General features: G+C 38.8%; 1 protein-coding gene and 1 long non-coding RNA gene across 6 annotated transcripts in view; one reads left to right on the top strand and one right to left on the bottom strand.

The window, feature by feature from the left end:
- Positions 1-23,699, top strand: part of LOC115294947 — a 29,418-nt gene that overhangs the window by 1,113 nt on the left and 4,606 nt on the right. Inside the window, exon 2 of the long non-coding RNA XR_003910228.1 lies at positions 14,881-15,010. This is a non-coding gene — a long non-coding RNA (uncharacterized LOC115294947). The remainder of the gene's footprint in view (positions 1-14,880; positions 15,011-23,699) is intronic.
- The window catches only part of ZNF300 (zinc finger protein 300), a 47,250-nt gene continuing 29,299 nt past the window's right edge, over positions 5,749-23,699 (bottom strand). Inside the window, exons 1-6 of one of the 5 annotated variants that reach the window (XM_029943020.1) lie at positions 16,409-16,696; positions 15,561-15,687; positions 14,846-14,963; positions 9,701-9,827; positions 9,360-9,482; positions 5,749-8,301 (exon numbers count right to left, since the gene is read on the bottom strand). In XM_029943020.1, the coding sequence (XP_029798880.1) occupies positions 6,752-8,301; positions 9,360-9,482; positions 9,701-9,827; positions 14,846-14,860 (1,815 nt within the window). In that variant the 5' untranslated portion in view covers positions 14,861-14,963; positions 15,561-15,687; positions 16,409-16,696 and the 3' untranslated portion in view covers positions 5,749-6,751. The other 4 variants (XM_029943026.1, XM_029943025.1, XR_003910226.1 and 1 more) reach the window with 4 other exon arrangements.

Here is a 23,699-nt window from a genome sequence, read left to right as displayed (position 1 = left end):
AACAAAAAGGACACCTAGGATATGAAATAAGAATCAACGTGGGGAAGTATGTCAACGAGTCATCTGCAAAGATGACTTAAGAGAATTTATGGCTAGTGAGAAGCGGAAATTTGAGCTTTCATAGACCACCTAATATATGACTATGCTTCCTTGGACACCTATCAGTTTGCATTGTTGGCTTGTTAATGTAATTCTTTTTAACTTGAATTTTTATAGCCCTTGAAGTGGAAAAATATTATAACTAAGGGATCAACATATTTTGTTCATGTTGTTTTGTTCATTTATTGTTATAATAGTATTAGTGTTGAGTATTTGAAATTTGTTTAAGCATACTATAAGATAAAATAAATGTGTAATTCTGCTCATGTGTTTATGAATCATTATTTTCAGTGTAATATGAAAGAAATACTCTTAAAATACCAGGGTTTTATGAAAAATATAACAATATAAACTCATAATTTAAAACAGTATGTTCTGATTCCTTGCCATGTCCAGTGAAGGTGATCAAGACTCAGTGACATCCCATTGGTTATGAACACCTGTGGCTGACAGATTGGGATTTTCATTTTTTAATTTTTATTTTTTACATTTATTTATTTTTGAGAGACAGAGAGAAACAGAGCACAAGTGGGGAAGGGGCAGAGAGAGGAGACACAGAATCCAAGGCAGGCTCCGGGCTCCGAGCTGTTAGCACAGAGCCTGACATGGGGCTCGAATTCACAAACCATGAGATCATAGCCTGAGCCGAAGTTGGACGCTCAACCGACTGAGCCACCCAGGTGCCCCAGATTGGGGTTTTCAAATACCATTACCCACTAAGAGAAACCAGTGTTGTTTGGAGGGATGGCTAACTCCAAGTCTGGCAGAGTCAATATGCAGGATGAATCTGAAGTATTTTAACTATGGCATTTTCTTAACAGCATACTTCAAAGGGCATAAGTTATCATTATAATGAACTCTAATTTATCAATTCTTAATTTAATGCTCTGGGTGTTTTTTTTTATTTCTTTCTTGAAAAAACTTTGCATAATGAAAGTCCATTATCTTCTGTTTGCTTCTAGAACTTTATAGTTTCTACATTTACATGTATATCCATGACTTATTTCAAGTTGATTTTTGTAAATGGTGTAAACTATGAATCAAAATTCTCTTCGGTTGTTTTTGCATATGGATTTCTAATTGTTCCAGCATTATTTGTTGAAAAGACTACCTTTTGTCTATTGAGTTACCTTGATGACCTTGTTAAAAATCTGTTGTCCATATATGTATGGTTTGGTTTCTAGACTATCCTGTTCCATTGGCCTGTTTATTCTTACATCAATACCACAGCCTTGATTTATAGCTTTATAAACCTTGAAATTAGGTATTATGACTCTTCTTCCCCCCCAAAGTTATTTTGTTTATGCTATGTCTTTTTCATTTCCATATAAAGTTTTTTAAGTTTATTTGTTTACTTTGAGAGAGATAGAGATAGCGGAAGTGGGGGGGGCAGATAGAGAGAATCCCAACCAGGTTCCAGACTGCCAGCACAGAGCCTAATGTGGGCTTGAACCAAAGAAGCCGCGAGATCATGACCTGAGCCAAAACCAAGAGTTAGACGCTTAACCAACTGAGCCACCCAGGTGCCCTCCATATAAATTTTTGAATCAGTTTGTCAATTTCTACACAAATGCCTGCTGGAATATTTTTGTGGGTGATTTGATTGAACATACATATCAATTTAAGGGAAATTGATAACACCAAATCTTTCCATCTGTAAGCACACTGTATCTCTCCATTTATTTATATATTTTGCAAGAGTCACTTTTTAAAATTCAAATTCCAGTTAGCATATAGTGCGATATTAGTTTCAGGTGCACAATATAGTGATTCAACACTTCCATACAACACCTGGTGCTCAGCACAAGTGCTCTCCATTTTAATCCCCATCACCTATTTAATCCATCCCCCCATTTACCTCCCCTTTGATAACCACTAGTTTGTTCTCTATAGTTGAGTCTGTCTCCTAATTTGCCTCTCTTTTTCTCCCTTTGCTCATATGTTTCTTAAAATTCCACACAAGAGGCATTTATTAAGTCTACTAGGTTTTTTTTTTGTAGTTTTTGAGATATTCTATGTAGAAGACCATATCTGCAATAGAGACAAGTTTATTTCTTCCTTTCGCAAAGGTATGCTGCACCACCACCACCACCACCACCTTCTGCTTCTTGCTTTCCCTACTACACCAAGATCACCAGCACAATGTTCACTAGGGAGAGCAAAGCAGACATCTTTGACCTTTTGCCAAAAGAAAAAAAATGCTTGGGGGCAAGCATTTAGTCTTTCACAATTAAATATGATTGTGGTATGTTCTTGAGTCCTGGAGAGACAACAAGCCAGATGCAACGATGTTCCCAAAGGCTGATGGCCAATGGAAACAATGGAAACACCGTTCCCTCCAGCTGATGGCTAAGGGAACACAAAGACCGTTTCCAGGTGTCCCGGAAACACATACATCCCCAAAAGCTGATGACTAATGGAGACGGACCAAGAGCTGATGGCTAATGGCAAACCTTATTAGGAACAGCATCGTATTTTATGCCATCCTTAAAGCATAGTAAATGTTTAGTCAGCAGTAAATGTTTAACCAGCACAATAGGTACAGACACAGAGCGGGCAGAACAAGAACAGCTTGCAGTTGTGCGTGGGTATATCTCTGGTGCTGCGGCTTCTGGACACACTTGGCTGATGACCAGGAAGGCTCTGTCCTGCACATCCTCCTGGGACTTCATCAAGTCCCCTGTTCCCAGCCTTCTGGGAACAGAAGTCTGATAAGGATGTTTCATACACAAGGACAGTGCTGAGAACTGAGGTCCGATAAGGACAGTTTATCCTATTTCCCAACATATGATGACTAGATTTTTTTTAAACAGATGCTGTTTAATAACATGAGGAAGCTGCCCTTTATTTCTAGTTCACTGAGGTTTTGCTCTAAATAGATGTGGAATTTTTGTCAAATAATCTTCCTGCATCTATTGAAATGACCACATGGTTACTTATTTATTGTTTAGACTGCTGGTATGATGAATGACACCAGTTGGTTTCATATATTGGACTAACCTTGCATTCTTGAGTTAAATTCTATTTGGCTATGATGTACTTTCCTTTAAACTATTGCTAACTCTGACTTGCAAATATTCCATTCTATAATAGTTGAGGATGGCTATGGTCTATGCTCAGGAAAAACACTAGCACCAATTGTTTTTTTTCTTATAATGTCTCTGGCTTTAGCATCATGGTAATGCTATCCTCATAAAATATGTCTGAAATCCTTTTTTATTTAGTTGTATTAAAATCTTTTTAAGATCTTCTAATTATCTGTAGATTCTGAAGTGATGCTGTTTCCTTTCATTGCTTGCTATGTATATTTATAACTTCTTTTTCTTTGTATTGTCATGGGATTAATGATCTTTTTAATCAATGTTTTTGTTGTTCCTACTTTGTTTTTTTCTTCCATTTTTCATCTTCTTATTTATATCACTTTTTTTATTTTCTTATAGTTCACAATATTTTTTTATCCTAACCTATTGAGTTGGATGCTTAGATATTTTCAGACTTCCTTCTTGCCTGATCTGTATTTATTACAAGACATTTCTATTATAGGTTTAGGGGGAACTGATTTTCTGAATAGTATGCAGTAATTTGTTTTCATTTTCTGTTTTACCCATATGGATAACTGAGCCAGAAGCACTTATTGAAGTCCAAATTTTCTCCTACTATTCTACATTGCCACATTTATCATAATTCAAATACCAATAGGTAATTATGTTTCTGGATTTTCTTACCATTTGTCTATTTGACTACCCATGTGCAATACCACATTGTTTTAATTATTATCACTTATGGAAAGTCTTAGTCTGGTAAGTTCTCTAAATTTGCTCTTCAAAAGTATTTTAACTAATCTCACCTTTTAATATTTCCATATGTAATTCTATACTTAAATTGTAAATTTTTTGAAAAAACAAATCTTATTGGGGTTTTGATATAAAATGCATTGGATACTGTGGGAAGTTGATCTTTACTGAGGGATGTTGAAGGAGATAACCATATGTCCTAGATCCGGTGCCATCGGCAACCATAGGAAGAGGTACTGTTAAGACTTATGAAGAATAGACTATCAGAATAAGTCTGATACAGAATTAAGCAAAACAGGACATCAGAGCAAGCTCAATTAACTGCTGATAAAAATGGGAGTATCCGCCATTTACTAACAGTTGGATGATTCGTAACAACTGTAGCTTTAAATCCATATAATAGAGCTAAAAATCCACACAGAAATTCATAGCCAGTTGCTGGTTACCTGCATGCCATATGGTATTTTGTTGTTGCTCAATAATAAAATAAGCTACCTCTGTATTTAGGAATGGGCTTATTCCTTTGCATTTCAATTTCTTTCCTCATCTTCCCAACAATATACAAATCCCTTTGGGGGAAAACGGACATCTTTAATATTGAGTCTTTCAGCCAAAAAAAACTTGATAAGTCCCTCAATTTATTTTATTAGGCCTTGTTTAATTTGTTAAGGAATGTTTTATAATTTTCTACATAGAAGTTCTATACTCCATGATAAGACTTCAGGGGTTTCATATTTTTTATACTAATGTAAATGGTATCTTTAAAATTTCACTCTGCTGCTCATATGTAGAACTCATTTACTTTTTAATATTAAAACTATAATAAAATCCTTTATTTCTAATATTTAATTAGTATGTATTTGTTCTCCTTATACACAATTGCAACATCTACAATGTCCTTATTACTTTTTCCTTTCTAATCCTATGCCCATTTTCTTATTCTTGCTTCATTACACTGATTAGCTCCTTTAATAAAATGCTCAAAAAAAAAAGTATGGTGAAGTATTAAATCAGTAAGTGCTGAGTCTAACTTTGGATGTTTATAGAAGCCCATTATTAGATCAACAAGGTTGCCTGGAGGTTTGTGAAAGCAGAAAATCAAATGGGAGGCCTGTAAAGTAGTAATTGTGAATCTTCGTTATACCTACATAAGTAATCCATCTGTCACTATATGAACACATTCTTCATTAAATTTCTATTATTCGTCATATGATCCCTTTTTTGGTCTTTCTACAAGTTTTATTTATTTATTTTTTCGTTCTTCTCATGCCTTTGTAAGGATCAGTTGGGACCTCTTCTGTGAGAAAACCTCAGAGTAGCTCAACCCAAAAGATGTACTCCCAAGCCTGCGTTCCCGGATCTGAATGGTCAATTATATCTGATGAGTGTTTTCAGCTGTTAGTAATGAGACCAAAAATTTGCCCACACAGATTTGGAATTTCCTACATCCATGTCACACATGCAGAGGTTCTCACCCAGAGGGTCCCCATCTTTTCACAATGGACAGTTCAGCCATTGAGGAAGAGAAACCGGTGGGCAGGGAATGTGAAAGAATTAAGTGGAAACTATATAAAGAACTATGTGAACATAAGTATACGGACACTCTCCTTCAAGCCAGGAAGGCTCTTCTGCAGAAACTTCTAGCAAGGGTCCTCATCTAAAGCTGCTCATGCAGGAATAGACAGAACACAGCAAAGAGAGGAGGTATTTTAGAAATATCAAGTTTTTAAACCTGTGGCAGGCATAATTTCTCATCCCAAGAGTTTTGCTCTACCAGTGTTCTTTGTTCCCAGGGAAACAGTTGGGGCTGCACGGCAGGAATCAGAAAAGAACTGAAGAGACATTAGACAGGATCTTTATGTGTATTGCCAGTTTATAAATGTATGTAAAAAATAATAAAAGTATAATAAAATGTCACTTTAACATACCAAGAATCAAGGCCACTAGGATCAAAAATAGTAAAATGAACAGTCATGGGAATGGGTTATCAAAAGCAGAGTGTCTGAAATGCAAAGCAAGTTTAGATGTAACTTTTACATATTAGTCTTAGCATCCAGCTGCACAGAGATGAAAGACAAAAAGAAATATTAAATGAAAATGTGCTCTTTGTTGTACCTGTTTTTTTTTTTTTTTACTAATAAAAATTCAGATGGGTGAAGTAGGCTTGTTTGAAGTTACACAATCTGCAAGTAGCTGACCCCGTATTAGAACACAAGAACATCTGGTTTAGTACCAAAAAATTTCCACAACATCAAACTCTCAGTGAGGGAGAATAAATGGGAAATCTGAACAAGAAGCATCAACTTCAAGGTGCAGGATCCTTCCAAAGAGACAGGTCAACTTACATGATTAAGATGGGAAAACGCATAAACATCATCTGATCCACCTCTCTTTCCATCTTTGTACAAGAATTTTACATTTATTATTAGGGGTCATGCTAAGCCCCTCCTTACAAAGTAGTTTCTAAACCTTTATTTATTTATTTATTTATTTATTTATTTAATTCAAGCCTTCTTCAAGTCCTTTCCAGGGAGTTATTTTATGGCCAAAATTATGCCAAGCTAATATTAGCTAGTTCACAATGTCTGGTTATTATTAATGTGGTATAATGAAGAATATGTAACCTGACAACATTCTATATATATAACTTTAAAAGTTTTACACACCATGTTGAAAATGTTCTTCATTTATGATTATTTTCTAACATCTTTGCTGAGTTGGGTATCACCACATTATAAACATGAATTCTCTTGTAAACTGTTAATCTATAATGATGTCCCATAAATATCAAATCAATTAAGTCCCTAGTATTTATTAAGGCTTGAGCTAATACTGAAGGCTTTTCTGCATTCAGTTCATTATGATTTTACCACTGTATGAATTCTCTGATGCACAGTGAGTTGTGACTTCTGGATGAAGGCTTTCCCACAGATAGCACACTGATAGGGTCTTTCTCCAGTATGAATTCTCTGATGTAAAACAAGGTCTGACTTCTGGGAAAAGGCCTTTCCACATTCAGCACATACATAAGGTTTCTCTCCTGTATGAATTCGCTGATGCCCTGGGAGGTGGGACTTCTGAGAGAAGGCTTTCCCACATTCACTGCATATATAAGGTTTTTCTCCTGTGTGAATTCTCTGGTGTCCAATGAGGTGTGATTTCTGACAGAAGGCTTTTCCACATTCGCTGCATTTATATGGTTTTTCTCCAGTATGTGTCCTCTGATGTATGATGAGCTGTGACTTCCGGGAGAAGGTCTTCCCACATTCAGTACATTCATAAGGTTTCTCCCCAGTATGAATTAACTGATGTGTAATGAGTTCTGTCTTCCTGCTGAAGGCTTCCTCACACTGAGCACATTTGTAGGGTTTCTCCCCAGTGTGAATTCTTTTATGTATAATGAGGTGGGACTTCTCACAGAAGGCTTTCCCGCACTCAGTACATTCATATGGCTTCTCTCCAGTATGAGCTCTATGATGTATAATCAGTTGTGACTTCTGGGAGAAGGCCTTCCCACACTCTCTACATTCATAAGGTTTCTCTCCAGTGTGAATTCTTTGATGTATAATGAGGGGTGATTTCTGGGAGAAGGCTTTCCCACACTCACTACATTCATATGGTTTTTCCCCAGTGTGAACTCTCTGATGTATAATGAGGGAAGATTTTTGAGAGAAGGCTTTTCCACATTCAGAACATTCATAAGGTTTCTCACCAGTATGAGTTCTCTGATGTACGATAAGATGAAACTTCTCACTGAAGGCTTTCCCACACGCACCACAATCATATGGTTTCTTTCCAGTATGAATTCGTTGATGTACAATAAGTTGTGACTTCTTGGCAAAGGCTTTTCCACATGTAACACACACACAGGTTTTCTCCTTAGTTTCAACATTCTGATATTGAATAAGGGATCTCTTACTATTAAAAATGTTCCCACATTGATTGTTATTACAGAGCATTATTCCATTGTGAATTTTCTCAAGATTAGAATCTGATGTACCATAGCTAGATGATTTTCCACATCTAAAACTCTCATCAGGGTTTTTTCTTGAATTACTCTTATTACAACTATGTAGCTCAGTATTATATTTCAAGTTCTTTTTAAATACATCATAGCTATGGGATCTTTGTCTTAAAGTAGCTGGCTCTATGCACTCTTGAAATATTTTCCCCAAAGCATTATATTTATGGTCTGATTCCACAGTCACTGTTTTGTTGTTGATGACTGTTACTTGCCTGAAAAGCTTGTCTTGGTTTTCCTCACATCTCTGCAGCTGGCCATCATCTTGACAGACTTTCAAAATGGAGTACAATGAACCATCCTTTGTGACTCCTCTCAGGAAATTATTACGGATGGAAACAGACTCCAAAATACATGATTTTGGGCTGTCAAGGTTACTTTTCCTGTCTAAAAGAAAGGTAAAATAAAACAATTATAAAGAACAATTAGCAATGCAGAAGAATAAAACAAATGATTAATCCAATGTAGTTGATGAACTCAGAATACAGGGATGGAGACAGGTCATCTAGGAAGATAGGTCAGCATAAAGTATGATCAGATGAAGGAATGGAAAAGGATGTTAAAGAGAAAATTTAGACCTGAAGGAGACAGAAACGTATCTGCGTTATCACTCTAATCTTGGATTATTCTAGACTCTTCCCATTTCCCCTGCTTTCTGAATGGAAATCTTTTTCACTTTCTGAATTCATTTATCTTATAAACCATTTGCTACATATATACTTAACTATTATTTTCCTGTGACCATTATCCAAAGACACAAGGTCCCTTCTGTATTCGAAATCCTCTAACTGTCCTCAGTCTACTTTCTTAATTAAAAACTAACAGAAACAACAGAAAAATCCAAGATCCTACTATGGATTCAGTATAAGATATACACCAAGAATCCAAGCTTATATTCCACTACTTCTCATAATACCTTCTATATATACCACCGAAAACTAGTAAAGTTTTCCCAGAAAAGCCTTCATTCTCTAACGTCAAGGTTTTGTTCATATACTGTCTCCCCACCAAGTCTGCCTTCACCCTCTTCCTTCAGCATCACCAACACTTAGAGCTGCATGCTCTGAAAAACACCTTCTCAAATTCTGCTGCATCTTTAGACTCCCATTTTCTCTGAACTTTTAAAATGGTAACTACATTTGACACATAATTTTGTACCACCAAGTGCCTGGAGTTCTTACCATGTAAAGTACAACCTATGTTCTTGGGAGGAATTTACCTTTCTATTGCCTTTTCATAAAAGGTGTTAAAGGTGTATATACAGAAAGGAAAAAGACCAATAAGAAATAGCTCTCCCTTACAAAGGTTCACAACTATTTAATTATTTGTCAAATGCCTACTAATTCTCAGCACAGGAACAAACAATAAGAAATCTCAATAAGGACAGAATTCATCTTTAGGCATCAATCAATTAAGAAAACAAAACAAACTGAAATTTCACTTCCCTTGTCTCCCATCTGCCCGATTTTCATCTGTATAAATCCAATTCGATACGTCTCTCTTGATGATCCATGGATCTTCTCCTTGTTCCAACTTAGAGATGACATCTGGTTTGGAAACTGGATATCCTATTAAACGGAAATCACAGCGGAATTGGGATTGGGGGCATTGAAGGAAAAAAGAGAAGGTGTTGTTTCAGGAGGGCTACCATGGATCAATCCAGCTGGCCCTCAGCAAAAATCATGACCTCTGTGTGGGAAAGTCTGAAGATCCTAAGTCATAAAATATGTCAGGAACCAGGCACTTGGTTGGACAAGTGTGAGTTATGCAGGGAAGCCATCCTTACCCACTGAGACCACGTGGCTGAAGTTCTCCAGCATCACATCCCTGTACAGGGTCCTCTGAGCAGGGCCCAGCTGCTGCCACTCCTCTTGGGTGAAATCCACAGCCACATCCTTGAATGATACCAACCCCTGTAACAGTACATTCCTGTTCAATCGGAAGTGATCATGCTCATCATTTCTACTATAATATATAAAACTATAACTACACCTAGTTTTTATATCATAGTATTTGGGAGAAACAGCACAGAATCCTGTCTTTACAAGAAGGGCCAGAAAGATTAAGAAAACAGAAGGGATAAATCAAAATGCCTACCTAATACAAACGGTAATTTAATAAATGATAAGGGCAGCACTCAAATAACTGAAGGAAAACAGATTATTCAAAGAATAATACTTAAAGAACTCGAGAGTCAACAGGAAAAGAAGAATGTTGAATCCATATGTTAAAGGTGGAATTAACTGTATACCCTTAAGATTCATATGTTGAAGTGCTAACCGTTAGTTTCTCAGAATGTGACCTTATTTGAAAACAGGATCAATGCAGATGTAACTAGTTCTATGGGGTCATTAGGGTGGAGCCTAATCCACTATGAGATATCTGTATGAAAAGGAGAAATTTGAACACAGAAACAGAGACACACACAAGAGAAAGAGAATACGAAGAGACCCACAGGGAGAATATGGTCATCTACACGCCAAGGACAGGGGCCTGGAAAATTGTTCTCTCACAGCCTTCAGAAGGAATCAACCCTCCTGACACTGAGTTTTGACTTCTAGCCTCTAGAACTTTGAGACAATACATATCTGTTGTTAAATCCACCCTGTCTGTGGTCTGTTGTTAAGGTAGCCCTGGAAAGCTAACATACTGTATCTTATGTCTTGAAAAATAGAAAATATACATTCTAGATGAAGCAACAAATTAAATTCTAAAAATATAGCCAAGAGCATAAAAGTAACAAAATATGGTAAGATTTTTATTAATAATTATAGAGCAGAGAAATCCTTTTATTTTTTAATGTTCATTTTTTACTTATTTTGAGAGAGAGCAGGGGAGGTGCAGAGAGAGGGAAAGAGAGAGAATCCCAAGCAGACTCTGTGCTGGAACCCACAACCGTGAGATCATGACCTAAGTCAAAACCAGGAGTTAAACACTTAAACGACAGCCACCCAGGTGCCCCTAGCAGAGAAAACGTTTTAAAATAAGAGATGAAAAAGAGAAAAAACACATATAATCACAGAATGTCAGTGTTCTTAAAGATCATAATCTAATACTCTCATTTTATAGGAAATAATCATAGCTTCACCTCAACTAACGGTCTCCTATATATACATGCAATAACTAGTTATATAATGAAATTTACCAATTACAATAGCAATACTGAAAACAGACATACTGAGAAATGTACAGGAAACAATAATAAAAATAAGATTATTGATGTGACATTAAAATAAAATTAAAAAAAAAACTTGGACAAGTGTAGAGCCATAAGGTATTTTTGGAGGAGAAAGGGAGGGACTATTTTAATTACGTCACCATCATGTTCACAATAGCTGTCATCTAATAGAATCTGAGTAATGTTTTTCAGGTTTTCCTCCTAAATATTTCATTATTATCAAATACTGCTTTCAGAATAAAAATAAATTAAACACAGTTTCAACTATCAATACCCCCTGGCTTAAAAGCATCCATGGGGGCGGGGAGCGTCTGGATGGCTCAGTTGGTTGAGTGTCCAGCTTCGGCTCAGGTCATGATCTCACAGTTTGTGGGTTCAAGCCCCGCGTCAGGCTCTGTGCTGACAACTCAGAGCCTGGAACCTGTCTTCCGATTCTATGTCTCCCTCTCTCTCTGACCCTCTCCTGCTCATGCTGTCTCTCTCTCTCAAAAATATATAAAACATTAAAAAAAATTTTTTAAGGCATCCATTGGCTCTATCCTTTCCTATATAATCTGTCCCCTCCCAATCATCTCAATCCCACACCAAGTCCCAAATTCACACCATCAAGCTGCCAAGCATTTAGTTTGTCCTTAAAACAACCTTATTAACTTTCTCACTTTACATATGAGAAAACCGAGAAATACAGTGGTTAAGTAATCACTTGCCAGAGGTCACACACTGAAAATATGATTTAATAATATGATTTAAAAAGCAGGTATTCTGATTCAATAGCTCCACACTGCCTCCTTGATATTGTAAACAAGGTATTTTGTATTTTATTGTTTTAATAACACCCATAGTCAAACTTCCAATGAAACACCCTAGATTTTAGTTTTCCTCACATTCTCAGCCTTCCTAAAACCACTCTGCCCTTTCTACTTTTGTAAATGTTGTTTCCCATCCTTATCCTACTTCCCTCATGGTCCCAAAGTTCTATAATCTTTTAAGTCTGTTTTCTACCTTCTTATAAAGTTGGTTGCTCCCCCTTCTCTGTTTTGATAGTTCCTTGCTCCCATGTCTATTATGAAGCTTTATTTGTCGATGCTGCTTTCCGTATCTGCTTACCTAATTTTCTCTGCATCCGTCCCAGGAAAAATAAAAAACCACACCTAAATAATCTTGATACTCCAGAGCCAGCCAATGCATGTGGCACACATTGGGTACTCAAGAAATGTTCACTAAAAAGAAATGGATGAAGATTACAGAGAATAAAATCAGTTACATTCTTTTGCTCTAAAGAACCATAACATGAGAAAGAAAATAAATGTGGAATGTAGAGAAAATCCATTCTGACAGGATGTTTAAGAGATGTAACTTTAACATTCTGATTTGCTTTATGAATTATTCTCAAATGCTTAAATATATAAGATATGTATAAGTTTTGTTAATTTTGAGAAAAATATACTGTATAATCAGTGGGAAATTGTACTTTTATCATCCACAAGCAAATGTGTATGGCTTGGGTGACTGGGAGAATGAAAGAGATAGAAGACAGAAGGTGTTAGAAAGAGAAAGGAAGAATAATAATCCCTCTTCCTAGAGGAACAGACATACAACCAGTTAATAAGCCCCCATAGTTGGATTTATTAAGCTAATAAAAATCCATTTTTATTCTCTAAAGCTGCACTAACAAATATAAGACTAACTAGAGATGTAATTTTAAACTTTCCCATAGCTACATTAAAAAAATTATTTTCAAATGTATATATGTATCTCACTATATCCAAAATATAATTTCAAAGTGTAGCCAAACTTTAAAAATTATTAGTGTTCTTTTTGGAATTGTGTCTTCTAAACTCAGTATGTATTTTACACTTAAGGCATATCTCAATTTGGGCCAACCAATTTCAAGTGCTCAAGAACCACATGTGGCTGGCCGTTCTGCACTGAACAGGCACAAGTCTAAAGCTACTGACATCCAAGGAAAAAACGAAAACAACCTTCTCTTTTTGCAATAGAACCCGCTTGTTAAGCTCTACTGTAAAATGCACATGAGCACTGCTGATGCAAAAGCTGATTACTAGATTTGATAATAATACTAACACTTAATTTAGAACAAAACATCCCAGGTACAGTTCCAGGCATGGCTTTTACTCACTTAATTCTCGAAACAACCCTACGAGGATTCTAATCTCCATTTTACTGATAAGAAAACAGTCACAGTTCAACCAGGTTGGAAAGAAATATTATGCATCTAAGATAATCAAGAATTCTAGGGGCACCTGGGTGGCTCAGTCAGTTGAGTGTCCAACTTTGGCTCAGGTCATGATCTCACAGTTCTTGACTTCAAGCCCCACATCCGACTCGATGCTGTCAGCGCAGAGCCCGCTTTGGATCCTTTGTCCCTCACTCTGCCCCTCCCCTGTTGTGCTCTCTCAAAAATAAACAAACATTAAAAACAGAAAGAATTCAAGGTGCTGGCTTTGGGAAGGTATTCAAAATGTATACAAAACATTTTGAATATTTATACAAAATGTATACAAAAACCTTTACATGGGACAGTAAAACTAAAAAAGTTGCAGCATGGAATCTTTACTGTGAACATTATTTCCCCAAAAGAAAAACATGAGAAAGTAAGAGACACTCTTATACGTTTGTACTTTCACAGGACACACTCAACCACAGTTACACTCATATTGAAAAGGTTATCACTGACAGTCTTGGAAGGAGGAATGTTTATGTTAAAAGGTTTAAGTTTTTATCACTGATAGAGTTTGAAATATACATACGATATATATAGCCAGTGTTGGCAAGGAGAAAAAATAATACAGACTGCTAAAGAAAAAGTACAAAGAAGGAATTGCCTTTGAGTTGGAAAGTGATCCTATACAATCTGAAACCACAGCAAAGGGTTATGAGGCATCAGGGACCCATGCTCTACAAAGCTTTGCCAGAGGATTATAACGTAGGGACTGCCCTTTGGGAGAAAAATATGTTTTGGAACACCATTCAAAATGCACCCATCCTGTGTTACCTAGATTTTAACAGTAGGTAAAATTGGATAATAGGAAGCCTCTGTAATCAAGTAGGGCTCTAAACTAGAAATCTAACAAACCTGTTCAGTAAAGCATATATTTTCAGCATTGAAGGTCATACGGTCTCTTGTACTTACCCAATGCTGCCCTTGGAGCAGGAAAACAGCTACAGAAAATACATGAACAAATTATCTGTGCTGCCAATAAAACTGTCCACAAAAATAGAGACCTGAATTTGGTCTACGGGCAATAGTCTGGTGAGCCCAGCTCTGAAGGATAAAGTTCGAGGAGTCTGGCTCTGACATTCTAACTTCCCTCTACAAGAGATCATTTTGTGACACAGCTACCAGATATCTACCGTTGTATTTACCACTGGAGTTTTGCTGGGAACTCTGTGTACTCCATCACCTAGACAAAGACCCGGAATGGAAATTTGTTTTAGTCTTACATGGTAAGAAAGAATTTCTTCTCATGGGAAATTGATCTGTTTTCTCTAGAGGACTGCAAATCAATTAAATGATGATGTCTGCAAAGAAGATCAGAAAACTTGGTACATTCATTTTTTTAAATGTTTCCAGGCCAGGTTTATCTACAGGTTACCTAGAAACTCTTTCTAGGTCTTAAACTTTATTTTGGCTACCTTTTTCCTAATCCAAATTTTAGCTATCTGCACTTTTCCATTTGGGTGGACAGAAAAGGAAGGAAATCCTTAAAATTAAATATGAAAGCAACTCACCTGGGACTTCATCATTTTCTGCTCTCTTCTTAAAGGGCAGATGTTTGAAAAAGCAAAACTGGTGATCAGAAGGACGTTTTCACAGACCAGACCATCTGCTGCTTCCACATTCACCGGTCTAGAAACAAGCACTAGAATCAGCTGGATGATGGGAAAACCAGTGCGGTAAGCTATTTGGTCCATGCAGAAGGGTCAGGAAACACCAGGTGAAGGAAGTCCCCTTGTGACCACACTATGAAGATGCAGAACTTGGTCAGGGTGGTTTAATTATAAAGATGTGAAGATATATTTGACTCTGACTTACTAACAGCTTATTGTTTCCTTATGAACTAGAAATTCTATTTGTAGAATATTCTCATAAGGCAAAAAACATGAATAGATATGTATAAAGACTAACTACAGATGGGCTTCCTCTGCAACAAGAATGGCCATGACCAAATGGAAAACTGAGAAATGTATTCCCTTATTCCCCAGAAAGAACCAGCAGCTGAATTCCAATATTCTCCCAAAAGGTCTTTTATATTTTCCTCCAGCTTGGCAAACTCTCTTGCCAATCAATATCCATGGACCAAAATGTTAATTTTAAGATGTTTTCCATTTAAACTATTATTACAGATTTTCACCAGTGCAGTCTTCTACGTATTACAAAAAAAATGGTGATAGGTTGGAAACACTCCTACAAGAGAATGTACTACAACGCAGGAAGGTATATTACCTGGTCAATTTTTCTCAGTCCCAGAAGTAGTCACTCAGACAAGACTGAACTGGTTCAGAGCAATTGAATGCTCCCATGACAGGGAGCATGTTTTATACGGGGTATTCCAGGCCTTGTCAAAACTGATCTGGAAGGAAACAATCAGGAGAAATAGTTATGCCCATCTCTGGGAACCGAGCAGGTGCTAAGTGTTTCTTGAATAAAACAAAATGATTTCAATTCTCTTAGAAAAACGTAGGCTGAAAATCACACTTTTGATAACAATCCATCCTTTTAAATTTGTTTGGTCTTGTTTTAAAATTATCATTTTGGGGGGAGGGGAGGACCAGGCTAGGGGCACAATGGTGGACGGAGAAGGGGTCTGACCTTTAAGAACTCAATGGTTGCCTAAAACTGTGAAAACTTCAATGTATGTAAAAGCCTTTACCGAAAAGTAGGGCTCATCATCATGACTCCCTGATCCCATTCTTGCTCCCTCCAAATTTCTGAATCCTTGGGTCTAGCAATGACATACCCATAGAACTCCCCGATGACCACTACATCACTGACCACCATGTGGCTGGTCATTTAGTCCACAGCCTCCTCACCAATCATTGATTGTCCAGAGTTCCCTAAATCACTGACCCCAGAGAGTCCCTCTACAGCCATTTCTGATTCCATAGACAATTCCATCACTGACACATCATTCCCAATTACTAACCTCAAACCTTACCCCAACCCTGACTCCCAAATAAACCCAACATTAATCCCACATACCTCCCCACCCGTGACTTCATAAATCTCCAACCACTGTACCCTCACAGACCCCTCCCCTCCCATTACCAACCCATCAGACTCGACGCACATACCCGCCTTCTGTCTTGAGGCTCCGTTATCAGGTCCCCAAACGCCCATCATGGCTTTACCCGGGATGGCTGTCACAGCCATACTGCTGAACTCTCCCGCTTCCTGTCTGGGTGAGCACAGAGCGGGGCTCCCGAGCCTGCGCCGAGCCGTACTGGGCGGTTTTGCCCACTCCGCATCCTCCGCGGCTTTGTTCAGGAGACAAGATGGCCGCCCCCAAGCGCTGTGTTGGAGCGGGGGCCGCCATCTCTCAAGTCTGGTCAGTTCCGTACACGCGGAGGACTTCGGTTGCGGCCGAGCACGAGTTTGGCGTGTGCCACCCCAACAGCGAGTGACGGGGGTCAAGATGACGGAAAGGAGGATTATACGAACCAGCGAGGTGCGAGGTTTTGCAGAGAGCTTTTGCAGGTTTGGGGAAGAAATTTGAGTGATACGACCCCTATTAGAAGACTGCATTTGGTGAAAGAGGAAGGATTTGGAATGTTAAAATACTCTAATGGACGACGCTAGTGAAATAATGTTTGTAATGGTACAACCCTACACCGGGAAGCTAGTCTAGCTTCGGAGGGTGAAACGTGGAATGATGCGGTTCCTCCGCGCGGATCCCACTGGGGAAAGGGCCGAAGTGGTGGACGCGTTCACGGGTGGGCGGAGGAGAGGGTTCACTGTAGAAACTAACTTTATGCCAAAAACTGTTGTAAGGGGTTGTCTAGGGGAAATTAATCCTGCAGGGGAAACGTGCTGAGGCGGCCTGAAGGTAAAAGGAACATTCAGAGGCAGGGAGGAGGGGGCTGAGGCACAAGGCGCTGACGTGGAGAAGCCGGAGAGAACAGGGGCAGCGATCAGCTGCGAAGGAGAGGCCTGTGTAGACGGCGGTGGGAGGCTGGAGGGCGGAAAGCGGGACGTGTTGGAACAGAAGTAGGAACAGTAGGGACACTACACGGGCGACGCGGAGGGAGATTGAGACCGAGAAAGGGAAGACAGAAACAAAAACGGAGAGGAAGCCGTGAGGAAGTTAGATTTCAGGAAAACGTCACTTAAAAAATAATGAACCAACAAAGCACCGTAACCTTTAGGTTAGGCTTTTATATTTTATATACGATTTTTATATTAAAACAGTGGTAACATGTTTCGTGTGCTTAGGTAGATATGATTTTCAATCAGTTTTTGAAAGAGCCATGAGATTTTTGGCTCACCTAATTAAATGAGCGGCAGTTTTACATGGAGCAGTTTTATTTATCATATCAAGTAAAACTAAATCTGGACCTAGTTAAGGAGAGGTTTTATTCAGAAAGAGGGTTGTAATAGGGAGAACACTTCATTCTCAGAAATCTGCAAGCATCTCAATATCAAACCCTACCTTCCCCTACCCTCGCCTCCCCCACCCCCTCAGGTTAAGAAGGGTTAGCAGGAGCTTTCAGCACGTAGGAGTGTGCAAATGGCAAAAACAGGGCACTTAAAAACGATTCTGGAGTCCCCAGAGTCCGAAAAAGCAGTTAAGGGAGGATGTTCTACATATACGTATTGCTTTGCTTTAGTCTGGGGTTAAACTTGGGGACAAGCCAAGTTTAGGGGCCTGTGGGGAAGAGAGCGCCTAACTTTTGGTCAAAGAAGAGGGTAAGCCAGCAACTGCACTACTAGGTATGTATCCAAGGGATACAGGTGTGCTCTTCCGAAGGGGCACGTGCACCCCAATGTTTACAGCAGCACTAGCGACAATAGCCAGAGTATGGAAAGAGCCCAAATGTCCATAAGGGATGAATGGATGAGGAAGATGTGATATATATATACAATGGAGTATTACTCAGTGATCAAGAAGAGTGAAATCTTGACATTTGCAACTATGTGGATGGAACTAGAGGATATTATGCTAAGTGAAATTAATCCGAGAAAGACAAATATCATGTGACTTCACTCATATGAGGACTTCAAGATACAAAACAGATGAACACAAGGAAAAGGAAGCAAAAATAATATAAAAACAGGGAGGGGGACAACACATAAGAGACTCAAATATGGAGAACAAACAGGGTTACTGGAGGGCTTGTGGGAGGGCAATGGGCTAAATGGGTAAGGGGCATTAAGGAATCCCCTCCTGAAATCATTGTTGCACTATATGCTAACTAACAGATATAAATTTAAAAATTAATTTTAGGGTGCCTGGGTGGCTCAGCCGGTTAAGCGTCCAGCTTTGGCTCAGGTCATGATCTCACAGTTCGTGGGTTTGAGCCCTGCGTCGGGCTCTGTGCTGACAGCTCAGAGCCTGGAGCCTGCTTTGGATTCTGTGTCTCCCTCTCTCTGTGACCCTCCCCTGCTCGCATTGTCTCTCTCTGTCTCTCAAAAATAAATTTAAAAAACATTAAAAAATTAATTTTAAAAAAGGGTAAAAAGTGGGCCGTTGCAACGACTCCAATTTAAACTCCCACAATTATGTCTATATTTATTGCATGCCTTGTGCTTAAGCCAGTGTAGCTACTGTGTTAGGCACTGAGGCGTACAGTAATGATTAATTTAGAATCTTCGAGGAGTGGAGCAGCTGGGTTAAGCATCTGACTTCAACTCAGGTCATGTTCTCCCAGTTCGTGAATGTAAGCCCCACATCAGGCTCTGCACTGGCAGTGAGGAACCTATCTGGGATTCTCTCTCACCCCCTCCCTTTCTCTGCCCCTGCCTGACTTGTGCTCACGCAGTGCTCTCTCCCTCTCTCAAAATGAATAAATAGGCTTAAAAAAAAAAAAAGACTCCTCAAGGAGTGAAGCCAGTGGATGCTGTAAATATGGGAAGGGGCCAACCCATGTAGAGCCTTATAGGAATTTTAAAAACTTTAGCTCTTGATCCAAAGAGTGATACGAAACTGACCCTAATGTAGTATCTCATTTTAAAAAAGCTGAAGGAGGAGACCTCCCTTGTAATGAAAGAAATAAAAATTAAAGCTGCAGTATGATCCTATTTCTCATCTATTAGCCTGTTAAAAAGTATTCTAATTTTGGAAATACATAGTGTTGATGAGGCCAAGGGAATAAGGAATTCTCGTATCTTACTGGTGGAACAGAAAAATGATACAGTCCCTCTATAGGCGGTTTAGCAATAGCTAGCCAAACCACATGTGTTAGTGACTTCTCCAGCAGGTGGGCTGTGAAAAGAAAGGAGCACTGGGAGTGGTGACCAAGAAGCTGGCGTCGCAGCTTGAATTCATTAGGAGAAAGTCAGTTGCACCAACAAATAGAAATCTAGGAAGAAGCAAATCTATTGTTTGACTACTTAATTGTCACTGATTTCAAGTCAGCATGTAGGACTTGATGGGAAATGCCACTGGAGCCAAGAAATTACTGATTTTCCAGCACTTTGCTGAACACATTAACTGGATAAATTGAATCTGGCTTCCATGCCTGTGTCCAGCCTCAGGAACGTCCAATTCTTTCTGAATTTTGCATGGAACTGATAGGCATATAACAGACCCAAGTTGATGGAGTCCCTTTGAGGATGTGCTTAACTCAGTTCTGTAAATGGATTCAGAAACAGAAGAAAATTATCATTTTTGTTCTCTTATGTTCATCTGTTTTGTTTCTTAAATTCTACATGAGTGAAATCATATGGTATTTCTCTGACTCATTTCACTTAGCATTATATACTCTAGCTCCATCCATATTGTTGCAAATGGCAAGATTTTATTTTTTTTAATTTTTTAAATTTATTTTTGAGAGAGATACAGACAGACTGCAAGTGGGAGAGGGGCAGAGAAAGAGAGGGAAACACAGAATCTGAAGCAGGCTCCAGCCTCCATGCTGTCAGAATAGAGCCCAGCACAGGGCTTGAACCCACAAACTGTGAGATCATGACCTGAGCCAAAGTCAGACGCTTGCTTAACCAACTGAGTCACCCAAGGGCCCCAAGAGTTTATTCTTTTTATGGCCCCAGTAATAGGCTGTCATAAACCACATCATCTTTATCCGATCATCAGTCAATGGATGTTTGGGCTCCCTCCATAGTTTGTCTATTATTCATAATGCTGCTATAAACATTGGGGTGCATATGTCCCTTTGAATCAGTATATCTGTATCCTTTGGGTAAAAACCCAGTAGTGTAATGGCTGGATCATAGGATAGTTCTATTTTTAACGTTTTGAGGAACCTCCATACTTTTTTCTAGAGTGGCTACACCAGTTGGCATTTCCACCAACAGAGTAAGGGAAACCTCTCTGCATCCTTGCCAACACCTGTGTTAATTTTAGCCATTCTGACAGCGGGGAGGTGATAGCTCACAGTACTTTTGATTTGTATTTTCCTCTTCATTAGTGATGTTGAGCATCTTCTCATGTGTCTATTAGCCATCTGTATGTCTTCTTTGGAAGGATGTCTATTCCTGCCTTCTGCCTGTTTCTTAACTGGCTTATTAACTACAGAGAGCCAACTAAGGGTTGTTGGAGGAGAGGTGGGCAGTGGGATGAGTTAAATGGGTGATCAGTATTAAGGAGGGCACTTGTGATGAGCACTGAGTGTTCTATGTATGTGGTGAATCACTAAATTCTACTCTTGAAACTAATATTATACTAGATATTAACTAAATGGAATTTAAATAACTTGAAACTATAAAAAACAAAAATAAAAATAAATACATGTATTAGATAGCTGTTGCTGTGTAACAAATTATCAGCAACTTAGTAGTGTGAAACTACAAACATTTATGGTCACATATTTCTGTGAGTCAGCCTGGGAACAGCTTAGCGGAATGGTTCCGGTTTAGTCTCATGGGGCTGCAGTCAAGCTGTTGGCCAGGGCTGCAGCTATTTCAAGGTTCAAGTGGAAGAGAATATTTTTTCAAATTCAATTAAGTGGCTGATGACAAGTCTCAGAATATCATTTTCCAGGTTTAGTGTCTCACTATGTGGGCCTTTCTTTAGGTACATGATGATCCTAACACAGTAGTGGTCGTCTCTCTCCTCCAGCGTGTCTCATAATATGATAGCTGGCTTCTACCGAGATTGAGTGAGTCTAGGGAGAGAGAGTGAGCAAAGGCACACAAAACAGAAACCACACTCTTTTTATAACTAAATTGAAAGTGATATCTCGGGGCGCCTCCGTGGCTCAGTGGGTTAAGCTTCCAGCTTCAGCTCAGGCCATGATCTCACGGTTTGTGGGCTCAAGCCCCGTGTCAGGCTCTTGCTGACAGCTCAGAGCCTGGAGCCTGCTTCAGATTCTGTGTCTGTCTCTCTGACCCTCCCCTGCTCGCGCTGTCTCTGTCTCTCAAAAACAAATAAAAGAATATATTAAAAAAAAAAAGAACCTATTAAAAAAGAAAGAAAGAAAGAAAGTGATATCTCATTACTTCTTCTCTATTCTGTTTGTGAAAATTGATTCCCTAAGGCCTGCCTGCCCACAATCAAATGGGAATTGAACTCTACTTCTTAAAGGGAGGTTGTCAAAGGGTATATGGACATATATCTAAAATCACAGTTAACCCGAACATCTACTAATAGAAGTCTGGTTGTATAAATTACAGCATACAGGGGCGCCTGGGTGGCTCATTCGGTTGAGCATCTGACTTCGGCTCATGTCAGGATCTCACAGTTTGTGGGTTTGAGCCCTGCGTTGGGCTCTGTGCTAACCACTAGCTCAGAGCCTACAGCCTGCTTCAGATTCTGTGTCTCTTTCTCTCTCTGCCCCTCCCCTGTTCACACTCTGTCTCTCAAAAATAAATAAAATGTTTTAAAAATGTATTTATAAAAAAATAAAAAATATTACAACATACAAATAAAACTATTATTCATCAGTAAGAGAGACAGAAAAATCTTTATGTACAAATATGGAGTGAAGTTCAGGATATAATGTTATGAAGAAAAAATGAAAAAAGTTTATTACCATTTAGTTTTATAAAATATGAAAATGAATGTGTATATATACAGTCAATTGTCATTATTCATGTTTATGTCCTATATTGCTGCAAACAGAATTAGTGAATAATAAACCATTGCTCCTAGGGGAAACATATAAATAAATATATTTAGACACATATATATAACACACACCATACAGATATATTGGATATAATCCTAAACTGCAACTTTGTAGAAGAATTTTACAACTTTGTGTAATTAAGATTATAATCTTACAAGCAATTAATCCTGGCAAGTTCTACTTTCTCTGTTTTACAAAAGAGAAAATGAGGTTGAGAAGCATTAAGTGACCTGCCTGAGGTCCCTCCACTGACAGGTGCCAGAGCTGGATTCAGGCTCCAGCAGAGCGGCCCCAGAGCTAGAGTTTGTTTCACTACAGTACACTGCCCCTGCTGCCCCCATCTTCTTGAAAGCTGGAACAAGAAGAAGAGCATCCTCTCCATTCAACCTCACGAGGAAATGTGTGCATGAGGCAATTCACATTTTTCACTCTCTGTACCTGTCTGCTAATGACTGCAAAAGGACCACACTGATTTGCGGGTTATAAATCAATTTCAGCAATTAGGTGTATCTGCAGATATGGAATCTGTGAATAAAGAAGGTCAACTGTATGTATGTTTACCTGAAAAATAAAAATCAAGCAATGGAAGAATAAGCCATCAAAGTATTTTCTATAAAGAGTGTTGTTAGGGGTGCCTGGGTGGTTCGGTCAGTTAAGCTTCCAGCTCTTGATTTCAGCTCGGGTCATGATCTTACAGTTGTGAGATTGAGCCCCACATCTGGCTCTGTGCTGTGTGTGGAGCCTGCTTAAGATTCTTCTCCCTATCCCTCTGCCCCTCCCCTGCTCTCTCTCCAGGGAGGTGGGGGGAGAGTGTTGTCAGTTATCTACTGAAATGTAGCAACTTACCCCAAAACATAGTGGCTTAAAACAACACACATTTATTGTCTCTGCATGTCAGGAATCTGGGCATGGATTATCTGGGTCCGCTGCTTCAAGGTTTCCCACAAATCTATAATCAAGGTATTATTAGCTCAGGCTGGGGTCTCGTCTGAAGGTTCAAATGAGGAAAGATGATTGTTGGCGGAATTCACTGTCTCAAGGTTTGTTGAACAAAGGGCATTCACATCCTTGCTGGCTGTTGAAGCTACCCATAGTACCTTGCCATGCAGGACTCGCCACTTGTGACTTGTATTTTTAATGAAGCAGGAAAAAGACTGTAAGGAAGATCGAAGTCACACTCTTTTATAACCTAATCACAGAAGTAGCATTCATTCAATGTTGCTATATTCCATTGATTCAAAGCTACTTACTCATATGGATGGTATTACAACAAAGGATACCTGGAAGTAGGAGTTGCTGCCCATTTTAGACACTTTCTACTACAGGGAAGAAGAAATTAAGA

Source organism: Suricata suricatta, chromosome 6, assembly GCF_006229205.1.
Source record: "Suricata suricatta isolate VVHF042 chromosome 6, meerkat_22Aug2017_6uvM2_HiC, whole genome shotgun sequence".
NCBI classification, from domain to species: Eukaryota; Metazoa; Chordata; class Mammalia; order Carnivora; family Herpestidae; genus Suricata; species Suricata suricatta.
The sequence above is the reverse complement of the archived record's forward strand: the minus strand, read 5'-3'. Positions and strand labels throughout refer to the sequence as shown.